This window comes from Emys orbicularis, chromosome 1 (genome assembly GCF_028017835.1).
Source record: "Emys orbicularis isolate rEmyOrb1 chromosome 1, rEmyOrb1.hap1, whole genome shotgun sequence".
Taxonomy (NCBI): Eukaryota; Metazoa; Chordata; order Testudines; family Emydidae; genus Emys; species Emys orbicularis.
In genome coordinates this window covers 215,803,650-215,824,825 of record NC_088683.1, presented here as the reverse complement: position 1 = coordinate 215,824,825, position 21,176 = coordinate 215,803,650, and the positions used below count along the sequence as shown (strand labels likewise).

Sequence of the window (21,176 nt, the reverse complement as noted above, 5' to 3'; positions counted from 1 at the left end):
CCAAGGTTTAGGGCAGAAACACCCTCCAATGACATTTGTTTAACCCAAAGTAGTTCATACACAAGAGAAAAATGTCACTTTCCAAGCTCTCCTTATTTAAGGCTGGGTCTTAAGATGATGTGTTTGTAGAGATGTCAGGAAAGATATAGCAAATTTAAACCACTGCATGGGTCAATGGTTAGCTAATTTCTAGATGAATGACAAAGGAAACAGGTTGCATCAAGGCTGCTGCTCTCACTTCCTTCTGTGGGGAGATACACACATTGCCTGAAAAAGAACTAAGCCAGTGTGCACTCTGCCCAGCAACGATGGGCAACTGGGTGGTGAACGAGGGACTCTCCATCCTTGTCATTGTAAGTACAATACCTTATTGTGATTCACATTTGGCCACACGTGTTGTGAGAGCTGAAATATGCTGAAAAATTGCACTTTGCACTTTGAGTCAATTTTAATTTTTCTGATACTGTGGCTATGGGCAAGCAATAGAACCTGAAGAGAATTACTACTAAGAATTACCGGGTGAAATCCCAGAGTTCCTTAGTAGTAAAGTGCCATTGAGTTCAGTGGGGCCAGGTTTTCATTCTGTATTTTAAGTCTCATTTGATTAGTTATATGTATGTAAGTGTTTGGATGGGAGAGTGATCATGGCATGAGAGAGAGCAAATAACATTACATTTCAATGTAAACTCTGTGAATGCAAGAAAAGAAATACCTTATCAGACTATCTAGAAATAAGTGCTAATGAAACTGAATTATATAATGTACAGTGCTCAGTGTAGGCTATTTATGTCAGAGTGGCAGATTCTGGGATTCTGCATGTGGGGATCCTTTGTTAAGACTTGCTGTGCTTGACTTTTGCATGAATATGCAGTGAAAACAATGCTATGTCATTCTAGCCAGGGGGTTCAATTAGCTCCAGCCAGGATATAAAAGTGATTGGCATCCCTCTCATGTGTAGGGGAGCTAGGGTCTGGGACAGAGAGATCATCTTGGAAAAGCCAAACTTGGAGAGGAAAACTTAGATGGGAGTTTAATAATTGGGTGTTTTATTTGATTTATTAATAAAGCCAAATGCCCCCCAAAGACTAGGTTCAGACTAACCAGCCTGTATGTTCGCATGTGTGTATATATACGCAGCAACACACATATTAGAAGCAGGATGTGAATTCAACCGAGATTCCTGTTATGTTCCTGTATTTTTCTTTTAAACAGTTGATTGCTAGCCAAAGTTATCTTAAATTCTGGCTTGATATACAGTGCAATGATGAGAAATAGTGAATTGATTCTATATCTTCAAAAGAGTTACTAGACCATCATGAAGCTGATTTTTAGATTTGCTTTCAAAACGTCTAAAATAATGTAATAATGCTGATGATGTGTAATAGGTTTATTAAATGAACAGCCATAAATTAGTCTGGAAATCATAGGTACTGATCTTGCAAATACTTTTGAATATGCTTAATTTTATAGACCTGAACAGTGCCATTGAAATCAATGCTCAGGTGCCTATAAGTACGAATGTGAGCAAGTGTTTGCAGGATCAGAGCTTTAATCTTCCTCAGGCAAAAGAAATGATACTTTCATGTTTAAGAGCTCAGCTGCTCTTTTTTCACATTAAAGAGCCTGTTTTAAGAAAATATTAATGATACAAAAGATATAGATATTCAATTCTGTAATGACAGTTACCTATAACTAGTCACGGAATTTTTGCCAGATGCTATTAAAGCTAATATTCTATATACCAATAGGAAAAAAGTAGACTTAGAAATGTAACATCTGTGGTTGCTGAAATGTGAACTTGTGTAGTCAGAAATGGATTGTGCCTGCCATTTACTGTTAATTACTCTCCGTAATGATATCAGTAGCTAGGACATATTTAAAAATGAGGTCTGAACATCCCGATGGCTTGAAAAATCAATGTATTGTGCTGTCATGGTCAGTGCTTCAAGTAAGCAAAAGCTCACAGGAGCTGAGCTCTGGCATGTCTCCCTCACAAGAGCTGAACATTAGCTGAATTAAAACAAAAGTGTATTTTCACTAGAGTAAGAAAAACAAGATGTTATTTGAAATAGATTGAAAGAAAAATAAGGGAAGGTGTAGCGACAGAAACAAGTCAAGGGAAAGCTTCTTTAGAGGGTCTGATTGGAACAGCGTTCAGCACTGTTCACTGTTACAGTATTATATGCTACTTGGGTGTTATTCCCCTGGCTAGACTTGTAATGCAGCCTTAGGAGTTCTTCTGAACTTTTCTTCCTGCTCTGCACTTTCTCTGTAATAGAGATCTGGGGACGGATTCTCCTCTCACACATTCCAGTTTTACACTGGTGGAACTCCATTCCCCTCAGTGGTGTCACCCCTGATTTACCCTAATGTAAGCGGGAGGAGAAACAGGCCTTCGGGGTCTAGGTTGGCCCCAGGCTTTATCACAATGCTAGTGAGGGCCAGGATCCATTGAGGAAGCAACACCTGAATCCTTAGGGTAGGAGTAAGGGAGTGCAGCACTATAATTTCTACCACCCCAAACCCCCAACTCTCTGCTTCCTCCTCCCCATCCCTCCCATGTGTTTCTTTCCCACTTGGTAAATCCACCTGGGGCTGGGCACAGGGGTGCAAGCTGCCCAGAGCCCCCAGCTATTGCTCTGTGGGACTTGAAGCCAAACAACTATCTCCAAAACGGGTAGGGCAGGCCAGAGGGAAATGTGCTGATGCAGTGAGACTTGCTGGGCTGTGTGCTCTGGCAGGGATTTCACCGGGACTCGGACTGAGCTTATAGTTACCCTCGCCCTGTAGAAACTGTGGGAGGGGGATCACAGTACAGTTGAAAGTCACCCCAGCCCTTTGGCACAGCTTCAACCCCTGGCTGCTACAAGGGGAAATCTGACTGGAAACCTGCCATTAATAATGGTCATCAGCTCAACCATGCACACATGGCCTCAGGGTCACATGTGCCTCACAAAACCACCTGAGCTAAAGGGGACACTTGATAAGCTGCTGCAGTACTATGGCTTATTTCCTCCATAGGCTACAACCTTTGAGAAAGTGGTCTAATCACACACACTTTAAAAGATCTGATGTTGCATCCAATTCAGGGCAATGGTACAAATATATGTTAATCAGTATGTGTAGTCTTAGGGAGGATACTTGTAGCACTGTTAGCTGTAGGGTTATTCCACTAGTGTATATGCCTGGAGAGGAAAAAGGGGATTTAATGGGGATGGGAGCTGGGATGGAGTGTAGGGAAATTATAATATAGAATGAAGGGGTAGCACAAAATAATAAAATGATAATAATATAATAATAAAACACCTTAATCACTGCCCCTGAGGAAATGGCAGCCTCCATTATATTAAAGAGGTAAATGGGGTGAAGATTTTAAGGCCAAAAAGGGTTATTAGATCATCTAGTATGATCTCCTAAATACCATAAGCCATAGAATTTCATCCAGTAACTTCTGTATTGAGCCCAATTTGTGTCTGATTAAAACATATCTTTTGATTGCATCCAATCATGTATTTTTCTCATTCAGCTTGTGTGGCTGGGGTTAAATGCCTTCCTCTTTTGGTGGTACTACAGAGTATATGATGTTCCAGTCAAATTCCACTATAGCAGAGAGCTTCTTGGGGTAAGTACAGCATGTGTGTTACCATGGCATATACTGAACAGATACAATTTTAACTACGTCTTCCTATTTTGTCCTCAATTCTATTTGGTGGAGACAGTAGCAGTTCAAAACTCATACAAACAGATAATTGAAAACACATGGTGCTTTCAAACAGAAAAATGGAATGCAGAGCAGACAAATCCCATTTTGGAGATGTCTTCCAGGAAGATTCACACTCCTTTTAATTAAAAAATAGAACACAGATCGTGACTGCTTTATTAAGCAGAAGCTGTGCAAAGTATTGCCCTGGAATAAAAAAAAGTTATCTTAATCATTTTTTTCATAGAATCATTTTTCTGTTCTGAAGTGAATAGTTTACACAGCTGTTTGCCCACAAGGCTAGTTGTCATTTATGATTATATCAAAATATATCTATATATAAGACCCTGGAGTACCAAATGTAATCCAATTGGCTGAGATAGGTCATGTGACCTATTGTAAACTACAGGTCTGTCTCATCTTACGCTGGGGTTACGTTCCGCGGTCAGCGCGTAAAGCGAAAACCGCGTATAGTCAAAATTACATTGAGTTCAATGGCGGACGGAATCGCCCGCACTACAGGTAAAGTATTAAAATTGTTATTTTTCTCTTTTTTTTTGTTTTTGTTTTTGCTGACCGCATAAAGCTGAAATTGCGCATGTTAAATGTGTGTAAGATGCAACAGACCTGTAGTTTCCAAAGCTTTTTAAATAAATTTAAATATTTTTTTTAAAATTAATGGAAATATCCTATCTCCTAGAACTGGAAGGGACCTTGAAAGGTCATCAAGTCTAGCCCCCTGCCTTCACTAGCAGGACCAAGTACTGATTTTGCCCTAGATCCCTAAGTGGCCCCCTCAAGGATTGAACTCACAACCCTAGGTTTAGCACGCTAATGCTCAAACCACTGAGCTATCCCTCCCCCCAACCACATTAGACATGATGAAACAGACTGTTGCTAAAGCCAATTTGTGAGATGCTGCAAGAGATTCAAACCAACCTGATTTCTATTAGTATTTTTATATACTACAGAGAAGTCAGTGATGGGGATTGCTCATATTTTTAAAAAAGTGATCACGGTAGAACCTCATTATTGCAAAAGATACTGTTGGCTCTGAGTCATAAAACAACATGATATTTTCAACAGAGTTATTGATTTGATTCAACAAAGCTGGGAATCTTGCTCTTGCTTTCACAGTCAAACGTATTGGTCAAATTCTGCTCTTATTTATAAGGGTGCAACGCCCTCTGAAGTGCTGCTTCTGTAACTGAAAGCAGAATTTTTCCAAAATTGCTCAGTCTGAATGGAGATTTACAAATTGTTCCTCCATCCTTAATAAAAAAAAGAAGAAGCAAGCTTCATCCCTTTTTTGATGCTCTTTGTTGAAGTTGTAAATCTGAAACCATGAGGAATATGATGATCAATACAAAGTTTTCTTTTAAAATGGCACCGGTCATAAAAAGAAAGAGAAACCTGTATTTACAAAAAATCATTGGACTAAATCTAGTCCTGGTTTCTTTCTTGAATATACATATTATAAGATACAGTTTCCTAGTATGCTGTACCCCTCTTCATGTGACTCCCTACCAATCTTCAATGAGACCACATTCTAATAGTCATCAGATGGGGGACTGCTAACTGGTTACATCTGCTCTGTGTTTGGCCTCAGCTGTCAGACCTAACAGTGAGCCTTTAAAATAATGAGATAATTTAAACACTGAAAAGAGAAATGAGGTTTTATTTGAAGGCATCTCTGTGCTGCTATGTGTGTGTTCAACTAATCTGTACAGAGCAGTACTCGGGTGAAATCTAAATGACACCCCTAATTCTCATTTGTACTCAGGCTAAGTGTAAAGAAGCTTTAGGGTGGGTGAGCATCAGGACTTAGGGTACATCTACCGTGCCGCTGGGAGTGTGCCTCCCATCCTGGCTACACAGACATGTGCTAGCTCTGCTTGAACTAGCATGCTAAAAATAGCAGTGTGGATGTTGCAGCATGGGCTAGGCTGGACTTTGGGCAGGGGCGGTCTGGTGGGCTTGTACTCGGCAGCTAGCCTGGGCTGCCATCTATGCCATGATGGCTGTACTGCTATTTTTAGCATGCTAGCTCAAGTAGAGCTAGCACATGTCTGTCTGCCCAGGCTGGGAGGTAACCTCCTTCCCAGTTGCTGTGTAGGTCTATACTTACCTCCGGTTCCGGTGGTAAGCAATCGATCTTCTGGGATCGATTTATCGCGTCTTGTCTAGATGCGATAAATCGATCCCGGATCGATCCTGGAAGTGCTCGCTGTCGACGCCGGTACTCCTGCTTGGCGAGAGGAGTACGCGGCATCGACGGGGGAGCCTGCCTGCCGCGTCTGGACCCGCGGTAAGTTCAAACTAAGGTACTTCGACTTCAGCTACGTTATTCACGTAGCTGAAGTTGCGTATCTTAGTTCGAAGTGGGGGGTTAGTGTGGACCAGGCCTTAGTTTCTTACACGATGTGCTGTACTGATATTGCCCTGTGTTACATTGCATTACAGTCTGCTTTGGCTTGGGCACGAGCACCTGCAGCCTGTTTGAATTTCAACTGCTTGCTGATTCTGCTGCCAGTCTGTCGAAACCTGCTCTCCTTCCTCAGAGGATCCAGTGCGGTAAGATGAAGAAAGACTTTCAGAATACTTGAGAGAGAGCAGCCCACATTACTGAGCTCGAGTTCCCCAAAAGTATCTTCCTTTTTACGTGCCCCTGTTCAGAAGTAATGAAGTCCCGAGTGTTGCTGTGGAAGAGAAGTGGGGGTTATACACTGAGAACAACTGAACTACAAAGGCCTCGCTTTCAAACTGTCATCCCTAGAGTTGCACCCATTTATGCCAGAGATGAATTTGGCCCCTGGCTTCTAACTTTGTGCCTGAAATTTTGAAAGAAAGAAAAATATTTTCAAAAGCTGTGAGAGCTGGATTTTCACACTTGATCCTTCTCTTACATTCTCCCTTCTCTGCTGTGCCTGGTTTATGCCAGACTCAGCCTAAAATTGCTTAACAGGCTTCTGACCTCATGTGCAGCCTATGGAGCACAGGTGCAATAGGCTGCCCATGAGATGCACTAAGTGGCATTCCATGCTAGCTGAAAGTGTGAGTGGTCTTCCATGGTAGCCCTAACCAGTGCACACTGCAGCAATCAAGACATGGATAACTGAGAGGAAAATATTCTATCCAAGCACAAACCTATCCTTGACTACTACAGTCAGGGCTACAAAAGGAACCTCAGGTTGCAAACCTTACTAACACAAAATGTTCAAATGAGGAAGGACATACCATCTCATCCATAGGCGTGCGCAGCACATTTCATTAGGGTGTGCACCCAGGAGGCCCCGCCCTAGCCCTGCCCTAGCCCCGCCCCCATCCATTCCCTCCTACTTCCCGCCCCCTGACTGCCCCGCTCAGAACCCCCAACCCACCCTGCTCCTTGTCCACTGACTACCCCCTCCTGGGACCCCTGCCCCTAACTGCCCCCCAGGACCCCACCCCCTATCTAAGCCTCCCTGCTCCTTGTCCCCTGACTGCCCCCCTAGGACCCTACCCCCTACCTGTCCCCTGACTGCCCCAACCCTTATCCACACCCCCTCCCCCAGACAGACCCCGGGGACTCCCACGCCTATCCAACCACTCCCCGCCCCCTGACAGGACCCCCAGAACTCCCAACCCATACAACCCCCCCTGCTCCCTGCCTGCCCCAACCCCTCTCCACACCCCTGCCTCCTGACAGCCCCACCAGAACTCCCGACTCATCCAACCCCCCCCCAGCTCCTTGTCCCCTGACCACCCCCTCCAGAGACCCCCACCCTAACTGCCCCCCAGGACCCTCCTTGCTCCCTGTCCCCTGACTGCTCTGACCCCTATCCACCCCCCGCCCCCTGACAGACCCTGGGACTCCCATGCCCCATCCAACCCCCCCTGCTCCCTGACTGCCCCCTCCAGAGACCCTAACCACCACCCCCCGGGATCCCACCCTCTATCCAACCCACCCTGCTCCCTGTCTCCTGACTGCCCCCACCCCTTATCCAACCCCCCTGGCCCCGGACCCCTTACCATGAGGCTCGTAGCAGTATGTTTTGCTCCGCGCAGAGCCAGACATGCTGCCCCGTGGGAGCGGGCAGCTCCGCCCCTCAGGATGCTGCGCGCACGGCAGCATGGCTCCGGATGAGCGGGGAGTGTGTCTGCCTCCCCGCAGAGCCAAACACTGCCCCGCGGGAGCGTGTCTGCCTCCCCGCAGAGCCAAACACTGCCCCGCGGGAGCGGGCAGCCCCGGCCCCCAGAGCGCTGCATGCACGGCGGCATGGCTCCAGGAGAGGGGGGAAGGCGGGGGAGGGGCTGGTGGCTTGCTGCGCTTGGCCGGGCGCTCCGGCCCAGGAGCGCGGACCCCGTGGCTTGCTGCGCCTGGAGAGTGGGGCCATTTGCCCACCCCTGCATTAGGGTGTGCCTGGGCACACCCCGTGCGCACGCCTATGATCTCATCTAGTTACTTCCCCCCCAACCCTATCCCATCACCTCAGCTTTATCTGAATTGTACTTGGTCACCTTGTTCTCATCCAAAGCTACCGGCAGGCACTGGGAAACTAAAGATGCTACTCTATAATGTTCCAATGAAAGAGAATCACAGGACTGTTCTCATGCAAAACATCTTATCATCCCTCTTCTTTCTTCCTGTATGCCTCAGCACAAACACGTACATACCCAGTGGCTCCAGTTCAAGAAGTTGATTTAGATCTGGAAAGCCTTGTAAGATTTCATGCCTTAGAGATGCCTTTCCTGCTTACGCGCCATCCCAAGGGTTGAGGTCAGTTGGGACTTTCTTACCAGGTTTCTCCAGGTCTCCTGCAAGGATTTTCTCAGAAGGCGGCCCTCAGCCCAAGACTGTTGGCCTAAAGACTGTGTTGCAAGGTTTATCTAGGCCTTTGCATGAGGCTGGTGGGCTGAGTGTTATTTGTAGGCTAGAGGGGGTTCTTTTATAGTTGAAGGATTTGTTTGTCTTCGTGATATTTATCAAAGTGCAGCTACAACAGGTCTTGTGAATAAAATGAAAAATAAATGAGAGTTTGGCCTCATCCTGCCCTGTAACATGGGACTTTTCCCCAGGTCACCAAGTCACTACAAAATGTCGGACACTTCAGCGCAGTTTTTAGTTTTCATGTCCAGAGAGACCCAGGACTCAAATAGCAAAGGTGTTGCTTGCTGGTCATTCTTCAGTTGACTTGGCAGAGCTGTGTGGGAAAATACTTCCTCAGCATCTGCTACATTATGCTTGGCTCCGGCTATTGCTGTTAGTTCCATCAGTTTATGGGCAAATCTAGAAACTACAAGACTGGGTCTTCCAGGCTAAAAATCTAACTTTAATACAAAAAATTCTTTTAACTTATAGGAGTTAAAATTGGAGTAAACGTCCAGCCTCCATGTCTCTGCCACTGCTTCATAAGCAATATGCTATGAGTTTCACTTCTCATTTTTCAGATAATTTGTTCTTTCCTAATGGCGAGTAACACTTGTTTACTGAGAAAAGGGGAAAAGAGCTCAGAGTTGAGAAAATTAAAAAGATTGTACAATCTCTTTCCTATACTATTTCCAAAAACTGAACCACACAGTTGTTATGGGTTATCAGATTAAGTATCATTTAACAGCATCTAAGGTTATCTGGTCTTACCTCAGATACTATTTTATTCCAGCATTATATAGACTTATAGCTACATAGCGCCTGATGCTGCATTATTTGCATATCCCAAAATTCCACTGATTTCATTAGGATCATATGGAAAAATTATATGCAATCATGTCAAGTATCAGGAGGTAGCCGTGTTAGTCTGTATCCACAAAAACAACAAGGAGTCCGGTGGCACCTTAAAGACTAACAGATTTATTTGGGCATAAGCTTTTGTGGATAAAAATGCATGTGAAGAAGTGAGGTTTTTTTAACCCATGAAAGCTTATGCCCAAATAAATCTGTTAGTCTTTAAAGTGCCACCAGACTCCTTGTTGTTTCTATGCAATCACGTAATTTAAAACTGTATCATAAAGCATGTGCACCAGGAGGTGACTTAAGGTTTCACAGGCAACCTTAAGACTGCTTGACTTTGCAACCTGAATGTTCTTTTATTTTTTTAATTAAATTTCCTAGATTTAAAAAAAAAAAGAGAAATGGAAAAAAAAATCTACCCACAGAATCTTAGTTATATTCCACATGTTGTCAGCAGGGTATGAACCCAAGACTTTCACATCCATAGTACAGACTTCTACCACTTGTGCTCATGGAGTAACTGGTAGGAGTGGTAGCAGGTTATCCTTTAAGTGGAATAGTCTCTAGAGGAGGACATGATACACACCTTGCCAGTGAATTGCTAGACAGTAGTAAACTATTACTCCTGAGGGAATTCTGCACCAAAAAATTTGTGCACAATATTTTAAAATTCTGCAAAATTCTTCATATTTTGTCAAAATAATACAGTATAATCATACCATTTCATTTTTATTTGCTGACAAGCATTTTTAAATAAATTACCAAAAGAATTGAAAATGGTGTGATTTTATATTGTTATTGTGTTACTGTGTTATTTTGACAAATAAAATATGCTGAATTTTAAAATATTTAATTTTTTTGGTGCAGAATATTGTATTTTTGGTGCAGAATTCCCTCAAGAGTACCAGGGTTCTGTGTGGCAGAATCTGGGTGTGGCAGCTTGGTGGGGGGGAGTGCAGGGGGGATCTGGATGCACAGGGGTTCCTTGTGGGGTTCTGGGTGCAGGGGGGAATGGGACTCTGCAGGGGAGTCTAGGTGAAGGTGGTTAGGGCTCAGCGGGGATGGGGTTCTGGATGTGAGGGCCTCAGTGGGGAGTCTGGGTGCTGGGGGAGTGGGGCTTGGTGGCATGGGGGTTAGGGTGCAGCTGGTTGGAGCTCAGTGGGGTGGGGTTCTGGGTATAGGTGGCTCCCGATGCAGGGGGGGAGGCTCAAGGGGTTTGGGAGTTTGGCTGCAGGGGGCTCAGTGGGGAGGTTCTGGGTGCAGGGATGTCTGGGTGCAGGGGTTTCCTGATGCAGGGGATGAAGCTTAGTGAGGTGGAGGTTCTCGGAGACTTGTGGGGGGGGGAATTAGGGTGCGGGGGGGCGTATGGATCGGCAGGGGGGTTCAGATGCATAGGGTTCAGGCGGACAAGGAGCAGCTCCCTGTACAGTGACCCCTCCCTCCATGGCTGAGGCGCAATGGGGCCAGGAATTGGGGGGACGGGTCACTGTACGAGGAGCTGCTCCGCCTATCTGCTCAATCCCTGTACATCTGGACCCCCCACACACACCCAACCCCGCCCCCCGGCCGAGCCACACCCAGAACCCACACCCCACTGAGCCTCACCCCCTGCACCCAGACCCCCCTGCTAACAGCATCCACACGGTGCAGAGCTTCTTGCAGCTGGGGGAGGTTTCGGGGGGGGCGGGTGATCTGACCCAGCCCTGGCTGCTTCGTGCAGGGAAGGGAGAGGGGAATGCCATTTCCGTCATATTCCTCCTCCTCTCCCCTCCAGCCCAGCCGGGACTAATGTCCCTGGGTGGCGGCCCCCCGAATGACTTACTTCTCCCTTGGCTGCTCTGGGTGCCTGAACAGATGTGCCCATGCTGCCGGGGAGGGGTGAGTGAGCACTGGTGCAGCTTCTCTCTGCTTCCCCACAGAAACCATTTTTCTGCAGGGAAGCAAGGAGAATCTGCAGGGGGCACATGTTTCTGAGTGTGTGCAGTGGTGCAGAATTCCCCTAAGAGTAAAATATTGATCTTCAGGATTCCTGGGTACTGTTCCAGGCTCTCAGAGAAGAGTGTAGTCTAGTGGCTAGAAAAGTGGTTAAAGGTACCATAACTAAATATTTCTATCTGAAAGAAAGTGTGGCTAAGTGGCTGAGCCTTGGGTTTGCCACGTTAGAGCTCTAGGTTCTATTTCCAACTCTCCCAGAGGAGCCCTTCTGTTTAATAGATGTTGCAAAGCACATAGAAATATTAAAATCAGTCAGTGAAAGAGGTGGAATTTGAATTCATGGGGCCAGATTCTCTGGTTTGCTCTATTCCCCTTCCATCACTGGAATGGTGTAAATGGAGTGGAGACTGGTTACATCCCCACCACTTATGTAAAAACTGAACAGTACGTATTATTGTCCTCATGTAAAATTATTTTCCTGTGGTAGTTCTTTCCCTGAACTGTGACAGATTAGCTAATACCAATCAAGATTTAAAGCCAACTCCTGGTGTTAAAGAAGTCATGAAATTAATTCCAATAAGACAAGGATTTAGATGTAAATTAGACCTTCTGCTTCTAGCACTAAACTGCTCACTCCTTGAGATGTGCAGCTCATCCTGTCTTGTGTCCCTATAAAGCTGTCTGTCCTCTGTTGTTATTCAATGGTTGGGGCAAATCCTGCTGCTCTGTGGCTGTCTGTAGCCGGGTGGTGGGAGTTTCTTGCTGTTACACCCAGTTAACAAGTGTTGGGACCCTGCACAGAGCTGCAAATTAATGTCTCAGTGAGGCATGTGGGACTTGTGAATTGTCCCTGTGACTGGGTTGGATTAGATGCCTTGAGGAGGGAGCTAGGGCCCTGCAGAAGGGAGATTATACAGTAGGACTCCTAGGGCAGTTGGAATTTATTTAATTTGAGATACTTTTTCATAAGAAATTTATATGTCATGGAGGAGGAGGTTTTTTTTATCTTATGCAAATTTTGTGCAGTCCTGGATTGGAGCAGGCTGGGGAATCCCGCAGTTTATGTGCTCTCAGCCTTTTTAAAAATTAATTGCATTCAGGAGATGTCAGCTGCATAACGACCACTACAAAAAGCATGACTATATCCTATTGTGTGACTTAAAAATTCCTGCCTAAACAGTGGGCTTCTTGCCACCCGAAGCTTCACAGGGGGTTGGGATGGAGGAGTGTAAAAAAAAAAAGATGGTGATGGTTCAATAACACTGTGCAGGAAGCCTTCCCCTAAACGCACAAAATAAGTGTTAATGTATAATTGAAAGAAGAATCGAGTTCTCTATGTACTTCCCAGGCGGCAGGAATTCTGCTTCTTTTATTGAATCAACATGTATTCCATCAAAGAGGAAAACGTGGTACAGCCATCACTGTGCTTCACAGATTGGTCTTTTAAAATAGGAAGTTAAAGAGTTCAAAGTTCCTCTTTGCACAGTCTAGAGACAGGCCGCCAGGAACAACAATTTTCTATTACACTGACATTTTTTTTAACAAAGTTTCCAATTATTTGTTAAAATTAAAAAGTATTGGAAGGTCAGTCTCTCCCGTCAGTTATCGCAATGTAACTGGTGAAGTCAGCAGGGTAGCACTACTATGTGAGGAGGATCCGTCCCCTAATGTAGGTTACTGTAACAGCTAGAAATAGTCAAACAAGAGAACTGTGGTTAAAATCATTTTCCAAATGCTAGTCTGAAACTACCTTTATTAGTATAGTGGATGTATAGTGAAAAATCGGAGGGGGGGGAAGAAAAAAACGTTTTGATTATACTGTAGCAAAATGTGTATGTTACAATTTTTGTTTTTGTTTTTATGTACAAAGGTTTATTTTGTCTCTCTCAGAGCTAGTAGTTTTTCCAGAAATCCTTGTTTGCGTATGCTCGTATAATTTTCTTCAAAGTATCCTCACTCATGTTGAGCCTCTTGCTGTCTTGGAGGCAGTCCAACTTTGAAAATAAGCTCTCTGCATCAACTGATCCAGTGGGTACACTCAAAGCTTGCCGTGCCACTTTGCTAAAGTTGGGAACTGTAGCTTGATGACTGTTCCAAAAAACCAGCACATCCAGTTTCACGTTGTCAGGGTTAGGCAAGTACATGTAAGTAGTAAATTCCCCTTTCAGCTTTGAAATTTCATGTTTAGCGGCAAATGGTTGAAACAGTCTGGCAAAATGGTCATAGTCTGCTGCAAAATTCACCTTGAGGAAGGGGTGCAACAACTGGATGACATTCCAAAAAGAATCTTCAGCACCAAACACTTTGGGCTTCAGATTATGGGCCATGGTCATCTCCCATTTCTGGCTGAGCATTGTGTGGAAGGTTTTGAACACTTGTTTGGTTCTCATATTCTGGGGTGGGAAGGATTTCTAGAAACAGCTAGGTTTTTTCGTCGTATGTTTCTCCTGCAGCTTTTGTGCTCAGTTCAGCTGAGATTTTGGTTGTCAGGATCCAGTAAACATCTGTACTGGCAAACATGTTGGCAGTAGTCAGAGAAAATTCCAGTGTTTTCTGTGTGTCACACAGTGATTCCAAGTTTTCAACCATGAACATTAACTTGGTGCGCAGAATCTGGTGGTCATTTCGGTTATTTGCCAGTCTCTTCAGAGTTTCTGCTTTAGAACTAACAAAACTCAAGATGATCTAGGAGACGCATTAGCACAGTGCACATGTTATTTACATGACAGGCAGCGAAATAAAAGCTCATCCACTGATGTGGCGCAACAGGCGTAGTAATCAGCTCCCGGCTCTGCACTCGTCTCGCACAGTGTAAAACAAAGCCTTCAACTTGTTTGCATGCTTGAAAATGGCCCCGAATCCAATGAGGCAAGATTTCACGTCTTTCATTTCTTCTGTAGCAGTAGCTACTGACAGTGCAACGTTAATCAGATGAGCAGGACAGGTAATAAGTAGCATCTCCAGTTTCTGATTGAGTTTAATCTCCTGTGCAAACTTAGCCATGTAGGCAGCAGAATCTGTGTTAGTTGTGGCCACGTTTTCCCAAATTAGTTGGTACATCTCAAATATGTCAGTTATTGCTGCGTCGACAAAATGGCTATCAGCAGAGGGGATGAATGTCACATCAACACAAAACAATGTGGGCTTATTTGCTTTGAAATAAAAAAATGAAAACAAAAGGCCAAGAATCGGATGGTCCAATGCATTGGGAGACTTGTCAAAAATCAGACTAGACACCACATTTCCATCAATTGTTCCATCAGTTTAGATACTAAAGCATCATCATTTTCTTTCCGATACTTACGAGCGAGGTTGTCTTCATTAGGAAGGGTTTTTGCTGCTGGACTCTATTGTTGCACAAAGTCACCAATAAGCCCCTCTGTTATTAACAGTGTTGTCCGGTGAAACAAAGAGCACGCACAAATTCATTGACACAATCGTGCTGTGTCCTCTCTTTTGTTAACGCCCTGGTGAAAGCTCCTGATATTGATTGTTTATCCTGAAGCTCACTTTCTTCTTTAAGCTTCTTGTGTTGCTTGCAGTCAACATGCTCCTTTATTCTGTCAGCACGTGCACTGACCTCAATGCTGCAGTACTCGCAGCACAATGCATCCTCTTCGCTCCCATCTTTACTTTTCTTGAAAAATTGTAAGCACTGATTTTCTTGTTGGTAATTCAGGCATAGATTTGAGTTTTTGCCCCATGTTTTACCTTTTTATCTTATCTATCTGTACCCGCCAAGGAGCTTACAGGGGTTCTGTGTGCTGGTAGTTCAGGGAGAGGCACACTGTCCCTGGTAGGAAGGGGGAGGCAAAGGCAGACTCAAAGTCTGCTAGGCAACTAAGAGGGTGAGAGACTATTTAGAGCAGTGGTCCCCAACCTTTTCCGTCTGGCAGGTGCCAGACGACGAGCCATGGAGGACCGTGGCGGCGGACGAGTATCCGTCGAAATGCCGCCGACAAGCGGCGTTATCCAGAGGCGTCGCCGCCGAAACTCGGTGGCAATTCGGCGGATGCTCGTCCGCCTGCCAGTACGTGGGCACACTTTAGACGCCACGGCGGGTGCCATGGCGCCCGCGGGCACCGCGTTGGGGACCCCTGATTTATAGCAACAGGGGGTCCTGTTGTTTTGGGGAAGGATTGCCGGCATGTCTGCTCAGAGGAAGGAGCAGGGTGAAATGACTGACAAGGGAAAGCCCAGGAAGAAGAGCTAGCCTGACCAATAAGGAGTGAGATGCCCTTCTCTGGGAGCCCTGGGGGAGTAAAAGCCATATTGGGAGTAGTCTGGAGCCAGTCACAAAAAGGGCAAGACTGGCTGTGTGGGGATCCAGGCCCATCCATCCAAACCCATAAGCAGATTGGCACTGAAGGAGGTATCTGGGTGGATAGAGGGCATTACATATCTTTATTTGTGGAGGATTGATTGTTTCAATTCAGCACCACACTAAAGGATGCAAAGAAATAGGCGGGCAGCGGCTCCTTGTAAGCCAATCATAGCACAATATTAACGTTATTTGATTTTTCAGACCTCCGCCATTTGTGTTCTGTGTTTTACACTGTGGAACTGCTTCAATCTCAGAGTTGCAGGACGCAACAATCTTGTAAAGCTTTAGTGTTTAACAAAAATAAGTACCCCAAAAATACTGAGTGGATTGATAAACGGATGTAAATCAGTAAAAACTGAACTCCTTTAATAAAAAAACTGGTAATTTATCAGTGAAAATTGGTAAAAACTGAAAACGCAGAACACTAAAAATACTTTACACATGAACACTCAGGACTTCTGTGCTTTCTTGCAAAAATATGCTTGTATTTTCTCCAGACATCTTAAAAATAATTTGATGTGTCCTGTTTCCATGTCTAAATGTTAATCTTAGACCGTTTGTATCATATTTCCTGATGATTGCTTTTCATGGTTGGCAAAGAGAGGACAATGTAATGAATGTTTAAGAATATAAGGAAGAGAAGGAGAACACAGATAAGTATAGTATTGATCCAAAGACTTCCACTGATTTCAATATGCTCTGGATCAGTCCTCAAATGTGCAAACCAGTGTCACGACTGTTACCAAATCTGTCAGCTCGATTTCTTTTAAGAATCAGGTTTTTCAGCTTTATTTAATGATTAGTCAGGGAGATTTTTATTTCTGTTTGTCAGTGTAGTTCCAATGATATGTTGCAAGATGGGCAGGTTAACTTCAGGCCAGGATGGTTAACTTCAGGCCAAGTTAACTGGCAGGTCAGCAGTTCTGCTCTTTGGGGAAGGAATTGTATCTTCATATGTGTCTGTAAAGTGTCTAGCACCTTTTGGCTGGTAACTCTTTGAGGCACAGACTTTCCCTCATTATATATTTGTACGACACATAGCCCAATGGGATCCTGCTCCAACTGGAACCTCTGGGCACTACCATAGCATGAATGATAATGAATGATAATACCTCTGGTATGGCAGAGAATTGTCACAGGCTCTGTTCCTCATATTAAAGCAAGTCTTAATTTAGATATCCAGCCACTCTCTGCCATCTTGAACTCCCATCCTATCATCAAGTAACTTGATTTAATCAAGTGTCTTATAGGATTATTTGGCATCACTATATGGTAAAGTATCACACTATAGCATTTAATTCATGTCGTTTTTAATCTTTACATCAATTTCAGCAAGTCTTGTGTTCAATGAACCTGGGTTATTCCCCCAGTTAAGTATACTATATCCTTCACACCACAAATAATCTGCAAAGACTTTTCATTTTTTTTAACCCAAAGTGCTGCTCAACCCGTATTCGGAGACAGTTAGACAGGAACCTCACGTTTCACAAAATGGTGGCTTGGATGATCGCCCTTCATACTGGTAGGTATTTAAGAGTTTTTCTTGATCATTGCTTTATCATTTCACTTTGCACAGAATCCAAATGGAAACCATGTCTTTGGAGTTTATGACCAGGTACCTCATTTCACTAAACTAAGAGAATGACACATGGCATGGGTTAAATCAGTTTCCAAATGCTAGTCTGAAACTAACAGAAAGTGAAGTGGCAAAAGACAACTCTCTGTAACTCTGTTATTCCAGTGCAGGCTACTCTTTAATAAAGGGTATTCAATCATGCCCTCAGAAAAATTGGTACCCAGCATTTAATGCTTTCTGAGACTTGTTTCCAAACTGGGATGTTTGTAGTAAATAAGGAGAGTGAAGAAAGAGAAGCTGCATACGAAGGATTGGGTAAATGGGCTTTCTCCCCTACTTGTTATGTAGACTTGCCATAGACTTTTCTATGGTGCTGATCATCACAGTATCTGAGCATCTCAGAAACGAGAATACATTGAGCTTCTCACTATTGCTGTGGTCCCTTCCTGAGGTACGGCTGTTGTATTATTATTGGCATTTTACAGAAGGGGAAATGAGGCACAAACCGATTAAGTGACTTGCTCAAGGTCAAGCAGGAAGTCTGTGCCAGAGCTGGGAACACAACTCAGACCACCTGAGTTTTGTACAAGTGCAGGATCAGACCCCTCAGCCCGATTTTTCAAATGCGACTAGTGATTTTGAGTGCCCAACTAATGACATCTCAAAGGGGCCTGAATTTCAGAAAGTGCTGAGCGTCCATCCCTAGTTGACTTTTGTGTTGCTCAAATCACTTAGTCTGTCTTGTGCCTCAGTTCCCCATCCGTAAAATGGGCATAGCCCTCTCCTTCCTGAAAGGGTAGTTGTGGGGATAAAATCCACTAATGATTGCCACCCAGACATATGGTGATAGAGAGCAAAGGTTCTATTCTGTAGTTTGGACAAGGCCTTAGTGTTCAAAAGCCAGAAACTTTTTCTGAGGTACCTATAGAGGAAATGATATAACACTTACCTAACACAAGCCGTGTTGTTTTCTCTGTCACTCACAGCCATACACACTATCGCACACTTATTTAACGTAGAGAGGTGTGTTGATGCACGTGTTGAAGCAAAAGGAACTATTCAAGCTGCTCTCTCTGAACTTGGTGATAAGTCAGAAGAAACCTATCTGAATTTTGTCCGAAAAAAAATCCCGGTAAGTGACCCTGTGCTATGAGGAATGTTCACGTAGGCAACTGTGTCAAGGACATTTTGTTATTTGGTATGGTTAGTAGGCTGAATCTGTGTTTAAACCACATCACAGGAACAAACCCTGAACAATGTATTCCTCTATATTTGGCAATAATTAATAATAGTGATGCTGAGCTTCAGTAATAGCTCACATTTGTCCCCTAATGGTCTCAGTCCTTTAGAAACATTAATTCATTAAACTGCGCCTATGCGAAGTAGCTAGATAAGCATCATCATTACCCCCATTTTACAGATGGGCTAAGAAAGTCACAGAGATGTGAAGATTAAAATCTTCAAACTTGAGTTCCTACAATTAAGGTCTGTTTTTTGTCTCTCCCCCTCCCCCCCCACAAAAACACACACACATCTGCTGAGCACCCACAATTCCTATTCACTTTATTGATAGTTGCAGATGCTCAGCACCGCTGAAAAGCAGAACGTTCGTATTGGTACCTACATATGGATGTAGGCTCCCAACTTTAGACACACAGCTGTGAAAATGGACTTCAGTGACATTTTTTCCCCACACAACTAGCCAGTGGCAGAGCTAGAAACAGAACCCAGAATTTCTGACTCCCACTTCCATGTGCCAATGAGTAGAAAATACTTTCTTTCCCTCTTCCATTTAGTTTATTCAGATTCAGTACAAGTGCAGTGTAGCATACATAGGGTATGCATAAACACCGGAGTGACTTAGGAGCACAAGTCCTTTGGAAATCAGTTGGACTTGTGCTCCCAAATCACTTAGGTGCATTTGAAAATCCCACCTGTGAGGTGAAATCCTGACTCCACTGAAGTCAATGGCAAAATTCCCATTGATTTCAGTTGGACCAGGATTTCACCCCAGGTGTGAATGAATAGTGGGTTCAGATTGAAGCTTCTGATGCTCAAAAGGCTTCTTCCAATTGTCAGTCAAAGCTACTACTTTGACTGTTTTTTAACATGCTGTAACCACAATGTCCCAGAACATCATCTTGTAACCCAACAGGTGTATACTCTAGTAGCCTTCTAGACATGCCTACCGCTGTAGTGTCATGGATGGGGTTTGGACTTATCCCTAACCAAAAACTTCAAATATAGTACAAATAATTGTGATTGCATCACTTTCATCCTCAAAGATCCCAGATGGCTTCCTCTATCCCCCTCCCTTTTTCCTATCAACTTCTGATCACTGCTGACACTTTAACTATTCCCATGCTGTTTCTTACAGAATGCCATCTCCTTAAAGATTCTGAAATGAAAAAGACTGATGGTGCCCAATTCAATTTTGATAAATTGTCTTCATTTAAACCCCTGTGTGTGTTTATTTCACAGAACCCCGAAGGTGGCCTATACGTAGCTTTCACATACTTGGCAGGTCTCAGTGGTGTCATCATTACATTGGCCCTTATATTAATCATCACATCATCCACTAAAACCATTCGAAGGTCCTATTTTGAAGTATTTTGGTACACACACCATCTCTTTGTCGTCTTCTTTATTGGACTTGTCATTCATGGAGCTGGGTAAGTATTTGTAAACATTCACCGCATACACTACAAGATACATGGTAGTTCATGTACTGTAAATTGAAGCCCAACAAACAGACATGTAATGTATCTGATTAGTGATTTAGGATGCTTGATTTAGAATAATCTTGATAGTGATTATTGGCCCAATCCTACAAACATGCATATCAGAGACAAGTTGTCACATGCATAAATCTTTACAAGAGCTGGTCATATTTAGACTCACAGATATTCACTTTTTGACTTTCTAATTAGAAAGTTCTTTCCTGTGTAGGGTTCCTCTTTCTATAACTTACCTCAGCCTTATTTCCTAGAAGGAATTACATAATATACCACCTGAAATTGTCCGAAGGAAATAACACAACAACAAACCCATTTTTGTTACCTTAGTGCTAAATCTAACAAGGAATTATCTTTCCAAACATCATTAATATTAGCAGTCCCTTAATGTTTCAGAATTGGATTTCATAGAATCATAGAATATCAGGAAGGGACCTCAGGAGGTCATCTAGTCCAACCCCCTGCTCAAAGCAGGACCAATTCCCAACTAAATCATCCCAGCCAGGGCTTTGTCAAGCCTGACCTTAAAAACCCCTAAGGAAGGAGATTCCACCACCTCCCTAGGTAATCCATTCCAGTGCTTCACCACCCTCCTAGTGAAAAAGTTTTTCCTAATATCCAACCTAAACCTCCCCAACTGCAACTTGAGACCATTACTCCTTGTTCTGTCATCAGGTACCACTGAGAACAGTCTAGATCCATCCTCTTTGGAACCCCCTTTCAGGTAGTTGAAAGCAGCTATCAAATCCCCCCCTCATTCTTCTCTTCTGCAGACTAAACAATCCCAGCTCCCTCAGCCTCTCCCCATAATTCCAGCCCCCTAATTATTTTTGTTGCCCTCCACTGGACTCTTTCCAATTTTTCCACATCCTTCTTGTAGTGTGGGGCCCAGAACTGGACACAGTACTCCAGATGAGGCCTCACCAATATCGAATAGAGGGGAATGATCACGTCCCTCGATCTGCTGGCAATGCCCCTACTTATACAGCCCAAAATGCCGTTAGCCTTCTTGGCAACAAGGGCACACTTTTGACTCATATCCAGCTTCTCGTCCACTGTAACCCCTAGGTCCTTTTCTGCAGAACTGCTTCCTAGCCATTCGGTCCCTAGTCTGTAACAGTGCATGGGATTCTTCCATCCTAAGTGCAGGACTCTGCACTTGTCCTTGTTGAACCTCATCAGGTTTCTTTTGGCCC

General features: G+C 44.0%; 1 protein-coding gene across 1 annotated transcript in view; it reads left to right on the top strand.

Moving 5' to 3' along the window:
* Positions 1-221: 221 nt before the first annotated feature.
* Positions 222-21,176, top strand: part of LOC135875175 (cytochrome b-245 heavy chain) — a 36,239-nt gene continuing 15,284 nt past the window's right edge. The window contains exons 1-6 of the mRNA XM_065400171.1: positions 222-353; positions 3,527-3,622; positions 6,164-6,274; positions 17,107-17,191; positions 18,232-18,377; positions 19,727-19,917. Of these exons, the coding sequence (XP_065256243.1) occupies positions 309-353; positions 3,527-3,622; positions 6,164-6,274; positions 17,107-17,191; positions 18,232-18,377; positions 19,727-19,917 (674 nt within the window). The 5' untranslated portion in view covers positions 222-308. The remainder of the gene's footprint in view (positions 354-3,526; positions 3,623-6,163; positions 6,275-17,106; positions 17,192-18,231; positions 18,378-19,726; positions 19,918-21,176) is intronic.